At 43.5% G+C, this 19,200-nt stretch overlaps 1 protein-coding gene and 1 long non-coding RNA gene across 3 annotated transcripts; one reads left to right on the plus strand and one right to left on the minus strand.

Annotated features, from left to right (window-relative positions):
* Positions 1–1,286: 1,286 nt before the first annotated feature.
* LOC134189214 (uncharacterized) lies at positions 1,287–1,757 on the minus strand. Its single transcript, XM_062657455.1, has one exon. It carries the CDS (start codon positions 1,755–1,757, stop codon positions 1,287–1,289), a length of 471 nt encoding a protein of 156 aa, XP_062513439.1.
* Positions 1,758–7,856: 6,099 nt separating this feature from the next.
* Positions 7,857–18,721, plus strand: LOC134189160 (uncharacterized). 2 transcript variants are annotated; one of them, XR_009971451.1, is made up of 7 exons: positions 7,857–7,957; positions 8,027–8,095; positions 8,157–8,270; positions 14,871–14,913; positions 14,973–15,102; positions 15,207–15,414; positions 16,187–18,721. It is a non-coding gene; the product is annotated as an uncharacterized LOC134189160 (long non-coding RNA). The 2 variants fall into 2 exon arrangements; XR_009971452.1 differs by lacking the exons at positions 14,871–14,913; positions 14,973–15,102.
* Positions 18,722–19,200: the final 479 nt, after the last annotated feature.

Consider the following 19,200-nt stretch of genomic DNA (forward strand, 5'->3'; position numbering starts at 1 on the left):
CCAGTCCCAACATACTATACATTTGTTCACGATGTCTCTGTTCTGGGTTTGACCCAACCAGTACGTTGAACAAAATGACGATATAGAAGCAACGACTCTTCAGTAATGTCAAATTAAGACGATAACGGCCGACGACATGCGTGTGGTAAGACAGCAACAGCTGCCTGAATCTCCCGATGCGACTGCACCTCTCACGAAAGAAATCCGCAAGTCGTGTTGTGGATGTGATTTGCTCAAGAAACCACCGCCACAGCAACACAAAGTAGAGCAATCTTCTTCAATGCATTGATGCGATACGCAGTATGAATAGACTGGAATGTTTGACAAGCGGTAACCCCAGCTATACCCAGCACAAACCTACATTCCCGTCGTAAACTGACCTGATGTCTTGTAATTGGTTATTCTAAGCAGTCGCAAACACAGTTCTAAACCCTAGCGTGAATACAACCAGAGACAAAACTGGCCGTAAAAATGAAGGCGACAGATTACTCTTTTCAGGGAAAGTGGCCTTTACAATACCTCACTGGTCATCATCCCGCAAACTGCAAGTTCAAAACTCAATCCTGCTACCACTGCCAGGCAGTAAGCCACATTGCCAGAATGTGCCACAAGAAAAGAAGAGACAAGAGCACAAAGGCAACAGCCGCGCCGTTAGCCACGGCTTCTAAGCAGAAGGCACAACCCGCAAAATCAAGAGGAAGTGGGCGTATTGTTCGCTCACAAGCAAAGGCGGAGTAAAAGTAACAATGAACATAGCGGGAAGTGACATTGATATGGAGGTGGATACGTGAGCAACAGTAACAGTGATTCTAGCAGAAGTCTGCCAGGGCACATTGCGTCATGTGCAGTTATCACCAAGTTTCGTGGGTCTGCAAACGTACAGCGGTGAGTCATTGAAAGTACGAGGAGAAGCAAACGTTCCAGTGAGGTAATAGTAATTAATTCGCTGCGCTACAAATAGTTGTTGTTGATGTTAAGGAGAAGGAGCTGGTTGCATGTGATTCACATGGATTAGAGCTCAATGTTTCAAGTCCAGGGAGAGAAGCGTCCTAGTCTAAAGTCCGTTCAAAGAATGGAGAGCCCGTGGGAAAATTCCTGTATCTTGGTAAGTACACCCCCTACACCGTTGCTACACATATCATTCAAAAGCACGTGACTAGGTGGAGTCAGATCTCTGAACAAATTAACTCTATAGATCCTGTGTTTGTAGATACAGCATATCCTGAAAGAGACTCCTCCCATGCATTACCGACAAAGAATACCGCCAGTAAATGACACCCACGACACTAATTGTAATAATCATTGTTATCATTCTCGTCGTCTCCTAGCAGGATCTCTTCACTGTCTGAAGAGTCCTCTGCACCTACTTCTATAACTAGACTTTCTACTGCTTGTTCTACCACGCCGTCTGATGTTCTGTAGTGGTTTTCCACTTTCTGGATAACGTGGTTGACACACTTCTTCCATTTGGCCGCCATCACGTTTTCAGCGCCTTCTCTGGCCAGTTGTTCGATGGCTCTCATTGTAAAATCCTTGTTGTGGTCTGCAGCGTATCCTTTGACTTGCGCCCATACCAGTTCTATAGTATTCAGTTCACAATGGCCCACTGGAAGTCTGAGGACATCATGACCTGCATCATTGGAGAGAACGTCAGTGAGGTATTTTGTTTGTGGGTTGGTTGCCTTTAGTAGCATGAACAAATCAGATTTCAGGCGTTGCTTATCGTAGGTAATACTGTGCTTGTCCAGGTACGCCATTATATCCTTTTTCGTGCTGCTCTTGGTGGGCACTTTCTCAACAACACCATTGTGGTACTTGGCGTTGTGAAGAACAATGACTGACTTGGGCGGACAGTGAGGCAACAGCTGTTTTTGGTACCATTCCATAAAATGCTTGGTATTCATTTCATCGTGGTAATCCCCGCTTCCCTTCTTACCCCTGAAAATGAGAGCTGCGTTGGGAATCCAGCCGTGCTCACTGCCAGCGTGGAGAATGATGAGCCTACCACCTTTTCCTGATGGCACTCGGATACCTCCTCTGCCATCATAGTCTAGCCAGTAACGTTCATGGGTATGATGGGCGTTCGACCAGGTTTCATCCAGGTAGACTATCGTTCTATTGTCGGAACGGAAAGTTTGTATTTTTCTCAGGTAATCGTGTCTCGCTGCAACTATTCTATGCTGCTCATACAATGAAACCTTTTTGTTTCGTCGCTTGTAGCGAAACCCCATCCGCCTGACAGTGGCATACAACGTTGTCCTCCCAAATGGATACTCAACGTCTTCTTACAAGGCCAACAGAAGTTTCTCCATGGTTGTCAGTTCACCACTGGTGTAGAATCTGTGTATTCTACGACAAATAACGCCTTCTAAGAAGTTATCCGTTTCTTGATCTGCTGCTCCTGACCCTGATTTTCTACCTAGCTTTGCTGGACTGCTGACAAACCCTTGTGATCTCATTTCACTTCCAACTCGCTTCACAGACGCAGGTGACACTTGCAGAGCTTCTGCAGTTCGCTTGATTACGTTGCCAAAGAGAATCGGCGCTCCTGTGGTCTTCTCACGTTCAAAGAACTCTTTCACGCTCGCTATCATACCTTTGTGTGAGCTTCTGAAAGCTGTTTGTGGTTGTCTCTTTCTCTTTTGTTGTTGAGTAGCAGGAAATTCACTACCAGATGAATGATCAGACAGCAGTTGTAGGTCAGCTGACCGTGATGATGTTGAACTTTCAGGAACGTCTGAAGCAGCCATATGGGCGACGAGGACGCAAATGACAGAAAATTGTTGAACTATAGCGTACAGGACAGACCCAGACGTACTAAAGTAGATAGTAGGCAGCGAGGGCTGGGTAGCAACCATTGCTCTAATCGCTCGTTAAACAATTGTTAGTATTACAATACAGGATGATAGCAATATTTTTGCATCCGCCCTAATTGTCTTATCTATTAACCACATTTCCCACGGGCTCTCCATTCTTTGAACGGACTTTAGTTGAGCGGTTTCCTGCACTATATTCGGTCGGGGAGTCAGTACCTTGAAAGGAAGTAAAGTCAGGATCACACTACAAGAGGAAGCTCAACCAAACCTATATAGACCCCGTTCCATACCGTACACGTTACAGATTGAGAAGAAAGTGGGCAGTGAGCTATCTTGGTTGCATAAAGAAGGCATACGGTGACCTGTTGAAAGCAATCAGTGGGCAGCGCCCATAGTAGTGGTCAGAAAGGCAGATGAGACTGTGCGTCTGTGTGGAGCTTACAAAGTAACAATTAATCCTTGTTTAGAGAGTAATCCATAGCCTATGCCTATTCCAGAGGATCTGTTTGCTACACTAGCGGGAAGAGCCCTATCTTCAAGGCTGATCAGCACAGCACCCAGCATCTGGCAGAGATAAATGGATAGGATCTTGGTAGGAGGTGCCGGAACAGTATGCTACATGGATGATACCTTAGTCGTAGAAGAGAATGAGTCACAACTTGATGAGAGACTCATGGCAGTTTTGCAAAAATTAAACAAGGCTGGCCTAAAGATCAAGCAAGAGAAATGTGAAATTCAACAAGTCACAAGTTGAATATTTAGGCCATGTTGTCAGTAGCAGAGGCATTCAATCGTCAGAGAGCAAGGTGACTGCAATTAGAGATGCACCACCACCAACCAACGTTACTAAATTAAAGGCATTTTGGGTCTTTTCAGTACTACAGGCAGTTCCTGTCTAATGTGAGTTCAGTATTGTAGCCATTGTATGAGTTGTTGCAGAAACGGATACAGTGGTCTGGTCTTTGGGAACAAGACAGATGAAAGCATTTTCGGAAGCGAAACAGAAGTTAGTGCAGTCTGATTTCTTAGTACACTACAACTTAAATAAGCCTGTCATTCTATGCTGCAATGCATCGCCAGCAGCAGTTGTAGCTGGCCTATCACATGTCATGGCAGATGGAATAGAAAGACCGATAGTTGCCGAGTCTAGAACTCTGTCGTTGGAGAAGAAGCACTTGCTCTTGCCATTGGGGTGCAACAGCTTTACAAATATTTAGTGGGGAGACAATTTACTTTGGTGACTAACCATTGTCCATTACTACGGATCTTAGGACCACAAAATGTTGAAGTCCCAACCTTGGCAGCAACACGTTTGTAGTGTTGGGCTCGTATTTTGAGTGCGAATGATTATGAAATCCAGTATAAGCCAGACGTTGAGAATAATGAAGCTGATCTGCTATCCAGATTGCCCATTCCAGTAGAAGTCATTGACCCAAATGAACAGGCGTTTTACGTGCATTATTGTGAGGCATTATCGGTCACTGCAGCAGAGATTGCAAAAGAAATACAAAGAGATTAAATCGTAAAAAGAGTTCATCAATATACAAAAATGTGGTTGGGGACACAATAGTGATCCAGTCATACAGCAATACAGGAGACAAGCGTGTGAGCTTTCGATTGAGCATGGTTGCTTACAATGGGCAAATGTGTCATCATTTCAAGCAAGTTGAGAATGTTGATTCTGTCTGGGTTACACGAACGACAGTTAGGGATGAATTAAATAAAATCCTTGGCCCACAGCTACATATGGTCGCCAAGCCTAGATAAAGAGATTGAGGAAGTAGTGAAGCACTGTAAAGCTTGTCAAAGCCAGCGAAGCAAACAGGCTTGGATTGACCCTTCATACACTTGGAGTTATCCTCAGAAACCATGGGAGAGAGTATACGCCAACTTCTGTGAAGTTGTAAGGAAGCAGTACCTCCTCATGGTGAATTCATTCAGTAAATGGCCTGAGGTACATGAGCTAGGTACTCATGCAACCACAAAACAAACGATGGATGTCATGAGACGTACTTTTAGTTATCATGGACTACCTTTACGTTTGGTAGTGGACAACGGTCCACAATTTACTTCACACGAGTTCAAGAAATTATGTCAGTGAAAGAATAAAACATCAAATAACTCCTCCTTACCATCAAGCCTCAAATGGACAGGTTGAGAGATTGGTGCAAGAGTTTACGAAGTCTCTAAAAACAAAGCCAAACGGTAGGTCCCTGAATCACCAGGTATCAATCCTTTTATTGCACCACAGGACAACGCCAAACAGCACGACCAGCAAATTACCAGCCGAACTGATCTTGAAGCGAAGTCCGAGAACAAGACTATAACAATTACGTCCTGAAGCTGACAGTAAGTTGAGAAAGGCTCAGAGTTAACAATATGACATTGCATCTAGCCGAGTCCGACAGCTAGAGCCGTGAATGACAGTCAGTGTTGCAAATCCAAGACACGATAGCAAAGGAAAATGGCTATGTGGGGTCACTATCCAACTTTTAGAGCCTGCAACCTATCTTGTACGTGTTAAAGAAGGAACAAGGTATGTCCATATTGACCAGCTGAGAAAGCGTGATGGAAGAAGTTTTCCAGAGTATATGGAAACATACAGGAGATATGTCTGTACACACAAGAAATTAAAACCATGGCAACAGCAAGCCAATGGGTCAAGATCAATCCAATACTACAAGCACATCATCGGAATCTTGTTAAGAAAATAAAAATGCACAAAAAAACATCACCAAGCATACACTAAAGTCTCAGCAGTCTCACCAGATACCACAGTGTACAAAGGTTACTGAATACCTTCTCCCTGAAAACAGAAAACTACCTGCACGGTAGAGACAATCCAAAAGGGGAGGAGCGTGATAATGGTATACTAATTAGATTTGTTACATAAAAGTTGTGAGGCAATGCATCTTTAGTTAGTCTGTGTTAGTCGGCGTAGTCTGCGTTCAGCGTTCTGTGAGTGACAGCTCTTCCGTTTCTGAATCAGTGCGTGCGTGTCATATAAGGGCAGGTACATTAATATAATAGCCTGGTTCCAAACGTTTGCACAAGTGTTGATTGCAGTCCAGAATGGGATGACTTTGATTCTAGTCCCGGATGCCCTAACAGTTCCCGGAAAGCACAACTCTTGCCCGAGAAGCAATCAGCAGTACTCTAGACTATTCATGGCTTCATGTGAAGCAACAATAGTGGTCCATGCCAACCAATGCCTGACTAGACAGATTTTCGGTAGTTTCGTCTGTATGAAACTTGCGCATGCGTAATCCATAAACATTGCTAAGAGGGCTTACTGGCAATCGAATTTGATTTCCTTACCAGGTCATTTCAACATATGTTATACGCAATAGCCACAACGCAAAGTCTGAGATCGGCTCAAATGCGCATGTCCGACTGTAGAGAGCAGATAGTCTCGCGTAGCCAAACCCCTCTCCTTTTTGATATCTACACGTTTACGTTAATGTAATTATCTGCCACCCGGAAGTCGGTGGCGGCTGGCACCACTACTTGAGTGCAATTCACCAAACCCTTTCCCGCCGGTAGATATCAAGAAGAGGAGGGGTTTGGCTACGCGAGACTAGAGAGCAGACTGCATGCGTCATGGACCCGCCCATCCAGCCTTCCTCCCCAAAATCTCTAACTCTATGGAACAACCCTGTCAGTTTGATTACCACAATCATTCGTCACACTGAGAAGAAAGCAGGGATGGCTGCCAGGCTTGCCTTCTTGTAGGTTTTTCCTGACGCCTTTGCCAATGTCTACAAGAGCAAACATGAATCTAGTGAACTGAAGCTTATACTGGTAAATTAATTAATTGTCTTACTAGAATACTGCGAATGATACAGTACCAGCTGAAAGCAAACGCAGCCTGCTACACCGTAACTCGATCGTTAGTATAAACCGGTATTACCAGTATTTGTTATCAGAGCATCGCCAGTAAATTCAGTCACGTGATTCACATTCTTGCTACTTTTCGGTTGCAAAAGCGCTGCCAGCATTTTGCAGCGTACATCGTGACCCTCTCCATCTGTAAACTTATCTACAACAGAGAAACAGGTAGATGGAATGATCTCAACTGAACTACGGCACGAGTTCGTAGTGCAGCGCAGTCCAATACCCACCATAACCCTCTTCAAAACCCTAGCAAACCCTCTAGGATTGCCAAGTTACCGGTAAACAATTGTGGGCCAGTCGCAGCAGTCATTACTGACCTAGGACTTGCCTTGGTGAAGATTGTTTCAAAGATGGCAGCAGAACAATTTAATTAATTAATGCAAGTCAGCAATTGGTCAATCTTTACACACAGATGCTAGTCTGGAGAATGTTTCTCAAGAAATTTCTTACAGCCCTGACTTCATGAACAGCGCGCAAATTAATTTGGCTACTGTACAGCTTATTGGTCCTGCTACAATAGTGAGAGAGAAATCAAATACCGCACGGTGGGCACCAGCAAGGTATTAGAATTCCGAGGCACCTCACTACATACTTGTAAATTGTAAACTGTTCAGTATAACTCATTAGTTTGACACCCTAGAGAGGGATGCACTTTCCCTATTTCTTTCTCTTTCTCTAACCTTTTGGAAGACAAAATTTTTTGGAATGTTTTGTTGGCCATGTCAATTTACCACCCTGGGTGCTCGTGGTCCAAGATCACGCCTACCAAACATACCAAACAGACTGCTAGTGTTTACTTTCGTACTTAGTGACCAGTAGACTAGAAATTAGAATGATTTAGAGACTAGACAACTACCACCCGGAGCCTGACAAGATGTGACAGGTATTGCAACATCAGCAGGAGGATCGAAATGAACCAATCGGCATCAAGCTTGGAAATCGGGAGCCTTACCTGTGGCCAATCACCATCACGCACTGTTCAAATAGCAAATACGCGGGCACTTGGACTCATCCGGCAGTTCAAGTTCAACTGTTTCGGCGGTGGTATTCGGACCGTTTCACGGAAGTGACGTGACACAATTACACAGATACGTACACCCAACAACACTTAATATCATAATCATATGACATGTGACCGATATACGGGCCACTATGATCAGGGGCTAGCGAGAGGATTACGCATCCTGTGCCTTCACCTGCAACAGTTCAGTCCAGCGACAAGCAAAGACGTGTCCGTAATCCAAAAGGTATACTTTGTCACACCAGCGCTCCAGTAGCTGCTGCATGGTCACCTACAATGGTTTTGCCTTATCTAGACTTCAACTACGAAATTACGCTGTTGTATGGTCTTGGTTGAACATGGTCTAGCTGTCAGAAACGTATAGGTACTTTGATCGTCGCTAACAACTTCAGATGCGTCACATTTCCTGTTGGTATTGTACGTAGGTGAAAACATCGATCCCTCGGCCACCTCAAAGATGTTGACAGTTTCTTCCTGTTACAAATATGCATAGGGCTGAGATTGAGGCTTTTGGAGAAGATTCGATAATACAAATACAGGTACAGTACCTCTTGTCTCTTCTTGTCTGCGTTAATGCAGCTACAGATAGTAGTGCGTGCGGGGGCGGGGAGTTAGGCGTTCCCTGTAGTAGGTACGCGTGTTTGCCGCCATTTGGGGGGGGGTCAAGCTTCCATCCTCGGCAGGTATCTCTCTTTGCGACGGCGGCTTGTACAACATTTCAAGGACGTTCGACTGTGTGTTACAGAGTACGGCGACAGTATACTAATTGTGAAAGATTTAAACCAAATTTTATCTGTGAATTTGCGAGTTTGACGTGATTTCTTAGTCTGATGGTTGAGTGCGATAAAGCTAATTCTTAGAATAGAGATTATGGAACAGAAGTCTAAAAGCCTCTCCGTCGAATCACAGAAGCGATACGAGAAGAAAGTTGTACCTGCGGGCCTAAAACAGGTAGAACGGAGGCTCAACTGTGGACGAAGGAGCCAGAAGTTATTCTCGACGTGAATTGGAGTGGCATGATGTTGTATATAATTGTATGCTGTTAGGTGTACTAGACCTTCTCTTGAGACGAACAAATCTCTCTCTACTGGAAGTGTTCATAGCAACATAGCCCATCCTTGCAGATGGTACCTAGTCAGGGTTAGGTGAGTCATGCAGAAAGGATGGCTTTCCTAGAATTGTTCAGAGTAGCATAGAGTACTCTTTTATTATAGAACATAGTAGAAGTGACAGCTCTACCAGACAGAAAGTGCTCAGAGCAAACACGGGAATGCTGCAACAGCTTCCAGTTTTTTCTGTTTAGGCTGGAGATCCACGCTGCCCGTCGTCTGTTGCTCAAATGACACCTTTCAGGTCCCTGACTGGTTAGTATAGCCGGTATAGACTAAAAACGTATGTTGCTGCTCTGAATTCTACGATTGTGGCAGCCGAAAACACAGCAACTATAACCATGCTAATACGCTTGCTCCCTAAGATGACGACTTCCGAGGTATCACGTGATTGTGACGTCAAACACACTATCACCAGAAAGTGACAAGTTGCGTAGCGCCCTCAAACCCGGGGAAGTTTTTGTAGTTGCAATCATCGAATAGAAGCCATGCGAGTGCATTTGTGATTGTTTGCCATCTTGGAACGGGGCCGTTTCTGAGTAACAAGAAGGACTAGATTGACTTAGGTCACGCCCACCCAAATTTGCAGCAACAGCGAACCGAGAGTAAGAGACGAACGTGGTCCCATGCATAACCTTTATAGACATTAGCTATATCACGTGAAGGCTTAAACCAGTGCAGCTGTCTTTTCTAGAGCTGGAGGTAATGAAGTACGGTTTCTAGCTAGTATTTCTCACATTGCCAGCATTTCTGTTGATGAAAGAAAACTCCTAAATGGTTGTTACACTTGTGCTGCTGCATTTGACTGCCTTGCAACAGTAACGTGACCCTGAGCGTTCGGAAAGACAGTAAATACCGCACAAGTCGTGACAAACTCCCGGATATGTGGCACGTACCTTGTAATACTAACTATCTAGATGTTAGTACAAGTGTACAATAGTTAACATAAGACTATCAAAGCAAGACGTAAGCTGACATAAAGTGCCTAAATTTACAGCTGTACTAAATCGCTCAGAGTCATTTTTAGTCATTGTTTAGTGGTCTAATGATTTCTTATAGAAACTACACATAATTAATTAACTAGTTGTATGGTATTCATAGGCGTCTTGCGTTCGTGAGTAACACCTCCGATGGAGTTTCAGATCGTGTACTGAAACGTTGAGTCCTAGCTAGACAATACGTATTTGTTGAAACCCTGTCATGGAAGTAAACATGCAAACTTCCTAGTAGTTTAGATTACGTATAAAGGCCTGGTATAGGTAGTCGTCGTTTTGCGATCGTGATCAAGACAATTGAAATGTACAGTCTAGGTATGCACTCAGTTCCGTTGTAACGACAGTGGTGTGGTATTTACTGACATAGAAATTGATATCAGCAAACATTGACTATCAACAGTGTTAGATGCAGCACAGTGTAGTAAAGGATTGATCATACTGTAGTACAGGAGGTGTGAATAGTTGACTGTAGGTGGCATTTAACTCCTGAAGGTGTTTCTTGGTTGTTATGTACACACAGTCCCTAGCTACAATACAAAAAGATGGGGCGACAGAAGTTTGTGAAGCTTTTTCATCATCGTTCGCTCACTTGCACGAATCGTTCTTAGACTCGTGGGACACGGAAACGATTTTAAGGTAGGTCCTATCATAAAACGTGGTTGTGGGCAGTGTGGGACAAATTGACAAAACTTGTAGTTGTCCCCGGACAACCACGTACTGATCTTTCAGTTGTCCATTGCTGACTATGGGTGTCCGTTCTATTTCCTCTTATACAACACTACTAGTCTATTGTGGAATTTGTGCATGTGTGTGCATGTGCGCGCACATGTGTGTCCAGTTACACACTACTGCAGCACACAAATACTCAATAGAATTCATGCATGTACAATTACAAGCTGAAACTATTAGTGACTGATTTATTATATCTGTATAGTAACTTAGTATCAATCACGACTTCAAATTGTGACACCATCAGAAACAAACACGAAGCATGCACGACTGAGATGTCTACATAAGAACAACACTGGAATGACTTGCTACTATAAGCTAGAACGAAAGTCTTACAGAGCAGCAGTTGTGATATTAAGACCTCTCTTCTGATTGTGGTCACACGCGTGCATACGGGAAGCAAAGATGTGTTGAGGAGTGGCGTTTGCCACCACCTGGACAGACGTTTCGACCTGCTAATGATTTGCTAAAGTACATGCCATGCAAGAGTTGTAGAAGAAAGGCGTACAATGACACCTCTAGAACTACAGTTACTTCTACTAAGATTGTCAAATTAACATACTCAGCACATGCAACTATGTATTACTCACCACAGGAGTTCACACCCGTATTTTGTCATCTGATACATGTACCCAAGTAGCACACTTGATCACACCATTTACTAGCTTGATAGGCCTTGTTTGGCATTTGTCTTGTTTGGCATTTGCCACCTGCCGTCTTCTTGATGTAGCGGTTACAGTAGACTGACATGCCATTTTGCATCACCACGTGAAGCAGATCCATTGCACTACCTTGGTTGTCCCTGGGCAACTACACACCAATTATTCAGTTGTCTGTAAAAAGAATTGGTTGTCCGGGCTACCAATTTGTGGGACACCTGGTGGGGAAGAGAAATTTGAGATTTGTGTGTAACACACACACACACACACACACACACACACACACACACACACACACACACACACACACACACACACACACACACACACACACACACACACACACACACACACCAAAAGCTTGATGGAAACCCATACAGGACCATGCCCTTTTCTGTTATGTGACCCGGATTAGAAGCCTTGCTACGCTCGGCAATAACTAATGAAATGTAAAGAGCCACCTACTCATCATATTCATCAGTAGAGTTTGCATCAAAATTATCAGCTTCAAACGCATTTGCAGATGCTATAGTGGTAGCAGGCTGCAAAACTTCATGCGGAATAGGGTTTTTGCAATTGTTGCATTGGCACACATCTGTACATGGCAAGCAGCTTCGCTGGCAAGAGCAGCACTTAGAGCTGCACCCAGTTTTACAGCTGTAACTGATCAGTTTCAAAACGTCAACAGGTGGCGGTAGCTTTGTTGTCCAGTCAATAGTTGGCACAGTAGCAGACGTAACCAGTTCCGACTTCGTTACAGTTTGTGGGTTTGCAAAGAATATTATGCGATTACCGAAATGCTTTTGTAGACGGCGCTTCAGTTTGCCGATTTTGTAATTTGAAGTGTCAACACCTTTCTGCTGTAGAAAGTCTACAAATTTTGACCTCAAGTCAGACATTCTTGCAAATAATCCTTCATCTTTGCTAAGTATTGCTCCCTCGATTTTGCCGGCAAGAATTGGAAACGCACGGTCATATGCCGTAATGTGTTGTGCATCTTCTAGAGAGATCTGAGAATCAAGAATGTTGGCTAATGTTTTCTGGTAGGTGTAATTCCTGTAGCAAGATTTGTGTCAGGACAGCTCCTTGGCAATACCATCAGGCTGACCCGGTTCTTGCTACACTTCCAATAATTCTTCAGTCTTTTCTGTTTTCCGCTGCGTTTGAAATAGCCAAACTTGCAGAAAAGGTAGTAACTTGCTTAAAGACTGTCCTTTCCGTTGAACTTTTTTGTGCTCTGCTGACAAAACAAACATAGTTCGATGTTGGTGGGGGAGACAAGTATGCTGGTCCCACAAACGGTTTCTGTGCTGCCCTTAGCTTGATGTGCCTCTGGGTCCTCTGACTCTGCCATTGAACTACTTTCAGAGATGCTAACATCTCGGCTGCACTGAAGTTTGTCCAAAGCCTTTTTGTTTGTGTATGCTTGGTAGCATTGTCTGCGATAAGCTCCTATCGGTTTCGATTCATTTGTGCAAGAATTCTGTAGAACCGTAGAGACGTTGTCTAAGCGAATGCTTGCTGCATGTCGCAACATTCTCCAACTGGCTTGTGCAAAAGCGGTGAGAGGACCAGTAACATCGTGACAAATATGGGACAGGCAGTGCTCAGAGTCAATTTTTGCTATCTTTGCTCTTTGCACAGACATCTAATGATATTCAAAACAAAACTGCGAAATGATTTTGAATTTGAGATCTGACAAAGTCAACAATAATGCAACAATAATCTCTGTCTTTCGGTTTGGTATATATAACTGTTGAGTTGACAACTTTTCCTCTGATACTGTTGAAAGCTGAGTTTTAATTAAAGCTGAGTAAGATCACTTGTTCGAAAGAGGGACAACAATTATTTTGCTCACACATAAACTAGTGTAGTAGGCGAAAAGCTCTTACTTATCTAGACCACAATCTGGAAGTGAATGCTTATGTTACTTTGAACTTTCATTTAGCTAAACCCACAGTCTGGAAGTGAATCTTCATTTAGTGCGCTTGTATTACTTTGAGCTTGTAGCATCTATTGAAATTGTCATCATCCTGTTAGGATGACGTCTTTCATCTAACTGAAACCACAGTCTGGAAGCGAATCTTACATGTACTGTTCTTGCATTACCAGTGAACTTTGAGCCCTTAATTAAATCCTAATTGTCCAGTTACGAAGACGTCCTTCTACATGTAGCAACGTTTTCCTTACGTCGTACACTACACATAACATCGTCTAAAAAACACTGTACTGTACCATAGACCTCGAAGATGGTACCGAAAGTAATCATTACACCCTCGCAAAACAATTCTTTACACGGAGTTACGTAAATAGATGCAGATCATCGTCTGTCTGGCGTGTTACTTGTTTCCCATATGTTCAGAAAATAGTTTGGACTCTTGAAGCCAGCCAAATGACAAACCGACGAGGTTATGAGGCCACGTGTCTTGAGACCCGAGTTTGGGCAAACGTACTACAGAAAGACCGTTGGTTTCTATTCGTAGGAGACAGCAGACACTGTTTCATAGTCCACAACAAGGTAGCTGTGCAGCGCTTTATTTCTACGTGATGCCTGCTTGCCTAGACATCTAGGCTTTTTGTTGGCAGCCTAATTCGCATTGGTGCAGCTTTCTGTTTGATTGCAGTTTGTTCTACTGCTGTCGTAATAGAACTTGAACTGCTAATGAGCAATCTGGTTTAGTTTAGGTCTCTAGAAAAGTTGACAGATGCACAACTCAAAAGGTTTTGTCATCGCATGTGTGATCATGTGTGATATCGTAAGCTATTTGGCTAATGCTGCGAGCTAACATGTTCACAATCGATGCTTTATGCCTCAGTAGTTTGCATGATGCGTTTTTACCCGTTTTGAGTGCTCTGCCGACTACAGAGTTAGCAAGCTCGCTCTACTGACTGTGTGCCACGCCCCTAAATTTGTTGGCATGCAGCTACCTAACGGCCCCGGTATGGAGAGGCAAACAGGTACAGTTGGAGTTCTGTCATACTGCTTTATCTTTTAGAGTTATTAAAACTTCCCGCGGACTTGGGGCTAAGCAACTTCCTTTAGAAGCATGTTTTGGGGGTTGGTCGATGGACTATATTAGAAAACGATAAAGTTACCTGAGTGCTCAACCAAAGGTCGCTCATGACGGTTCAACTGGAAGAAACCGCAGCTGCTGCTAGAGATTCATCACCTGGCAAGGGAATCATCAGAAACCAAGTGAAAAAGCAGACTAGCAAACTGCGTAGCCTTTGATCGCCACGAGGACATTATTTTTGTAGATACAGTGAAACCTGTACTAAGCGATCATCTGTGGGACCCAGGGGGAGGGAGGGAGGGAGGGAGGGAGAGTTGCGACAGGACGAGTCCCGGTTTTTCGATCACGTGATTACGTGGGCGCCATGTTTTATTCAACTGCGCGTGTACAGTTCCGTGTCTAGCAAAGTTCTTGGTGTGGTTTGGAGTTGGTATCTTCGCAATGCCATGTTGTTCTGCGTGGGGATGCTCGAATAGATCAGAGATGGGATATAGGATGTTTGCGATTCCTCGTAAATCCAGCAACGAGAAAAATTTGGGAGGCAAAAGTGAAACGAAAGAACTGGTGGCATCGTCTTCGTCGTTTCTTTGTGAGGTAATCGATGTTTAGTAATGTGTGGTTCAATCCCTTTAGGAAACTTGCTGTCACAACAAAACTGTGGTAGAGATATGCTAAGGTAGGCCTGTACGTATCATGAAAGCTGTTGGTGGTAGACGGCTTACACGTGTTTGATAGTTAAGTACATGATTGTGGAACTATGCTGCTTCAACTAAGCTGTCGTCACTGTATTGTCGACAGTAGGTCCCCGATACAGGTGCGCCTTGGTGTTGGCCGTTGAAGATGGATGACGCACTGAGGCACCTTGGTATGTATTAGTGGTTTGTTATGTTCCTGCCCTCTGTTTGTTTCCTATGGCTTGGGTTTCATGATCATGGATGCCTAGTAACATTTATGTGTTCTTGCTCTAAGGTCAACTTTGATGTGTCTCAGTTTGACGGTAAGAGGGTTGCTGGGAAAAGGAAACTGACGCCCAAAGCTGTGCCCACAATGTTTCTTCACTGAAGAGTTCCTGCTCGGAGAAAGCCTCCAACTGACAGAAGTGCCCCGTCAAACCCAGCTCCATCTGATCACACCTATTGTGCCTTCCTTGAACATGGCCAACTATCATCTTGTGAATGTAAGTGTTACTCTTCTGCTGATTTAGTTGTACTGCAATAATACTATAGTACTGAGTTACCAAGTCAAATCTGTTGCGACTTCTGAGGTTTAAATTTGCTTACAAAATACTTCTGTGTTTCTCGTCCAATGAGCCTCTTAATTAACTACTTTTGCCCCAGAAAGGAAAGAAAAAGATCACATGTGTGATCTTCATCATCACATCATGAGCAAAACATGTAACAGATGTTGTGAAATGCTTGGTCTATCAATGAATTCAGAGCACTGCCTTGTCTGCATGTGTGTGGGCTAGCACCAGTCACATCAACATAGGTATGCCCAAACCCTTGTGTCACACGGTGCATTCAGATGAAATTTGTCAGGATATAATTGAGGAAGCTAGAACAGCTTAGGTAATTCAGACTTGTTGACAGGAAATTGAAATCCCTCTTATTGTGTTGGATTTGTGATGTGAAGCCACACATGGTTCCATGTAAATATTCAAAATATGTTATTGTGGATTCATATGAAAATACGGGCATCTTGGCACATTTCTCTGTACAAACAGGAAATAATGCGATTTTGGAATTTTTTCAAACTGAAATAAGAAACACAGAAATAATTGTATGGCCTATTATGACCACAAGTATTATTTTAGGTACATGTACTTTACAGTAAGAGGCAAAGTTTGAACTTTGTAATTTCTACACTGATGACTTACAACTTGATGTAAATAGACTAATGACTTTAAATTCATGTTTCAGCCTTGTAACGCATGGCTTGTTTTTCTGCAGTTGATCTTACACAAGCACTAGATGAAGAGGTATCTAGCAGTGAAGCAATGACTTCCACTGCTTCTTCCTGTGATGACCCCCTTCAATCAGAAGTCAGTAGGTTGAAGTGCAAGGTCAAGGAATTGAAGTCGGAGCTACACAGGACAAAGAAAGATCAGAAGGCTTTGCTACACCGTAAGATGAAGCAAGAAGCAACCATCAGGAAATTGTTTGGTCAGGATCAACTGCGTGCTCTTTCTAGAGGAGGGATGCGTGGAATTAATTGGGCAACCTCCACTGTAAAGAAGGCATTGCGGCTGCGATTTTCTTGTGGAGCTTCAGGGTACAACCTTCTGTTGCAGCAAGGTTATCCTCTACCATCTGTTCGGACACTTCAGAGAAGAATGGAATGTGTGACATTTATGCCTGGCATCCTCAGTCAAGTTTTTGGCTATCTGGGATTAAAGGTTAGTGAGCTAAGAGAGGAAGAGTGAGTTTGCTGCCTAACCTTGGATGAAATGGCAATAACTCCCACTATTGAGTATGATGCAAGCAGTGGTCAGGTAATGGGTAATGTATCATTTCCTGATCATACTGGCGATGCAACACATGGTCTAGTTTTCATGCTAGCAGGAGTGGCCTTGCGATGGAACAAACAGTTGCCTTCTATTTCACTGGCAATTCTACCGATGGAACTGTCATTAGGCCAATTGTGCTTGATGTGATCAAGAGAGCAGCAGAGATTGGCGTTCATGTTATTGCGATAACCAGTGATATGGGGAGTGCCAACAGAGCCATGTGGAGGAGCTTCAATCTTTTGACTGGCAAGCACTGCAAGCAGACTGTGAACAAAATTCCTCACCCTTAAAACCCACAAAGATGGCTCTACTTCATTGGCGATGTGCCACATGTTATTAAGAATCTTAGATCTCCACTCGTGAATGGGCAAGTGATCACTCTACCAGATAATGTGGTATCGGCCAACAACATGAGTTGTAGCACTGTGAGCCTTACTCCCATTCAGGATCTTGCAATATTTCAAGAACCTCTAGATCTGAAAATTGCCCCCAAGCTGACTCAGGGAACCCTTGTGCCTTCGAACTTTCAAAAGATGAAAGTGTCTGGTGCTCTAAATTTTTTCAGCAATTCTGTTAGTTTGGGCCTACGCTATGTTTTGAAAGAGGAGAACAGGAGCAGTGACCATCTTGCCACTGCTTGGTTCATAGAGACATGTAATCACTGGTTTGACTTGATGGCGAGTAGGCACCCAGTTTTAGCTTTGAGCAAAAGACTTCCTTAAAAGTATAAGGAGGCTATCAGGTTTTTGCACAGTGTAGTAGACCTATTCAAGAACCTGAAGATTGGAGAGAGGGGGGATTGGAAACCCGTGCAGACAGGGGTCATAATGTCAACCACATCTATACTAGAAATCCAGGAGGAGCTGCTCAATGATGGTTTTAAATCCTTGCTTACTTCTAGGTTTACACAGGGTTGTCTAGAAAACCTTTTTAGTATGGTAAGGCTGAAGAATCCCATTCCATCCTCGTTGTCTTTCAAGTATGCCCTGAAAATAATAAGCATTTCCCAATTCATGAAGCCACTTGCCACGCAGAGTAGCTATCAAGAAGATGATAGGGACTTTGCCGTTGTCTTTCTTGATCAGTCAGTACCATTGCTAAAGGGTGAACCTGAAGTGAAGTTAGTAGAGCTTTTCGGAGGTAAAGGCAATAGAAAACCTGAACGAGGCTGAGCTAAACCTAGTAGGGTACTGTGTTTATGGTATCAAGAAGAATGAAAGTCTTTGTCCCAAGTGCATTGGTGAAATTGTGAGTGCTACCCCTGGGTCCGTGCAGCTGCTCTGACTGATTTGAAAGAATACAAGGCTGGATGTCTTGTGCATGTAGGGGATAGGGTATTTTCCATGATGCTACTTAGAAGTTGAGATCATGTTTAGAAACATTAGTGATAGTGCTATCATGGCAGCAAAGCAATCTGAACAAGCTTCTTCTAGACAAGGCTGAAAAACTCACAGAAACTGTCCAGTTTCTCAAGTGTCATGATATCAAGAGGAAGCTTTGTAGCGAATACTTGAGGATCAGGTTGCAAATATTTTGCAGAAAGGTGAGATGTCAGAGGATGAAAGAAGCGCAGATGAAGAAGGCTGGACAAGAATTGGGAAGCAAAAGCATGACAATGAGGAATCTGGTCAAGCATTTGAAGTGACAGAACCTGGCTAGTGCTCAGCAGTCAAGTGCATGGAACAGCCTGTGTCATTTGCTGTTGTTGGTATATAGTATTAACGTTGTAGTGATGTCAGTCATGCATATAATGTAGCAAGATTCATTGTAGCTTTGTGCTCTTTTTGTTTGTGTGTCTGCTGTGGACTTGTATACAGAAGCAAAAGGACTGAAACTGTAGTTAGATTATTTGGTTATGTGTACCTCAGATGCGGCGTACGTACTATATTGATGATTACCAGCCGTCGATTTTGTAAGTGGTCATGTTTGGACAGTGCAGACAATATTATGTACGAGTTTAGATTTGTGGGCGGTCTGAGCTCCGAGGCTACGAGCGCGCGTGTATACACAGGAGCCTGAAACCTTCCCGCTACGAACTCCTTGAAGCTAATTTATTAGTAGCAGATCTCTTTTATGTTTAAGATTATATCCGAGCATCCCTGCAAGGACTAAAGCCGAATGGCATAAAGCAATGACGGTAGCGAATGGAAAGGCGATCGGAGAAATATATTACTGGCTGGGCTACAGCCGTCAAAATCAGGTAGTCGTTTCTTCTTTATTAGTGTACTGGTTCCTCTTGTTCTCGAGTTTTCTCGTAGTCGCTACAATTTTTACGGCAATTTTTATCTTGCGCGGTTGGATAAAACATGGCGTCCAAATCCGGGTTGTCGCAACTCTCTCTATACATGGCTCTGCACACACCCAGACTCACCAGACAGACTCACACCAGTGACTCACATAAATTTAAATTTTATGGGCATAAAGAGTTTTTGTACTTGGTACTGCAGAGATCAGATC

Source organism: Corticium candelabrum, chromosome 13 (genome assembly GCF_963422355.1).
Source record: "Corticium candelabrum chromosome 13, ooCorCand1.1, whole genome shotgun sequence".
In the NCBI taxonomy this organism is placed as follows: Eukaryota; Metazoa; Porifera; class Homoscleromorpha; order Homosclerophorida; family Plakinidae; genus Corticium; species Corticium candelabrum.

Bases quoted from the DNA above. Each gene is read 5' to 3' on its own strand.
- LOC134189214 (XM_062657455.1), bottom strand. From the start codon at position 1,757: ATGGCGTACCTGGACAAGCACAGTATTACCTACGATAAGCAACGCCTG.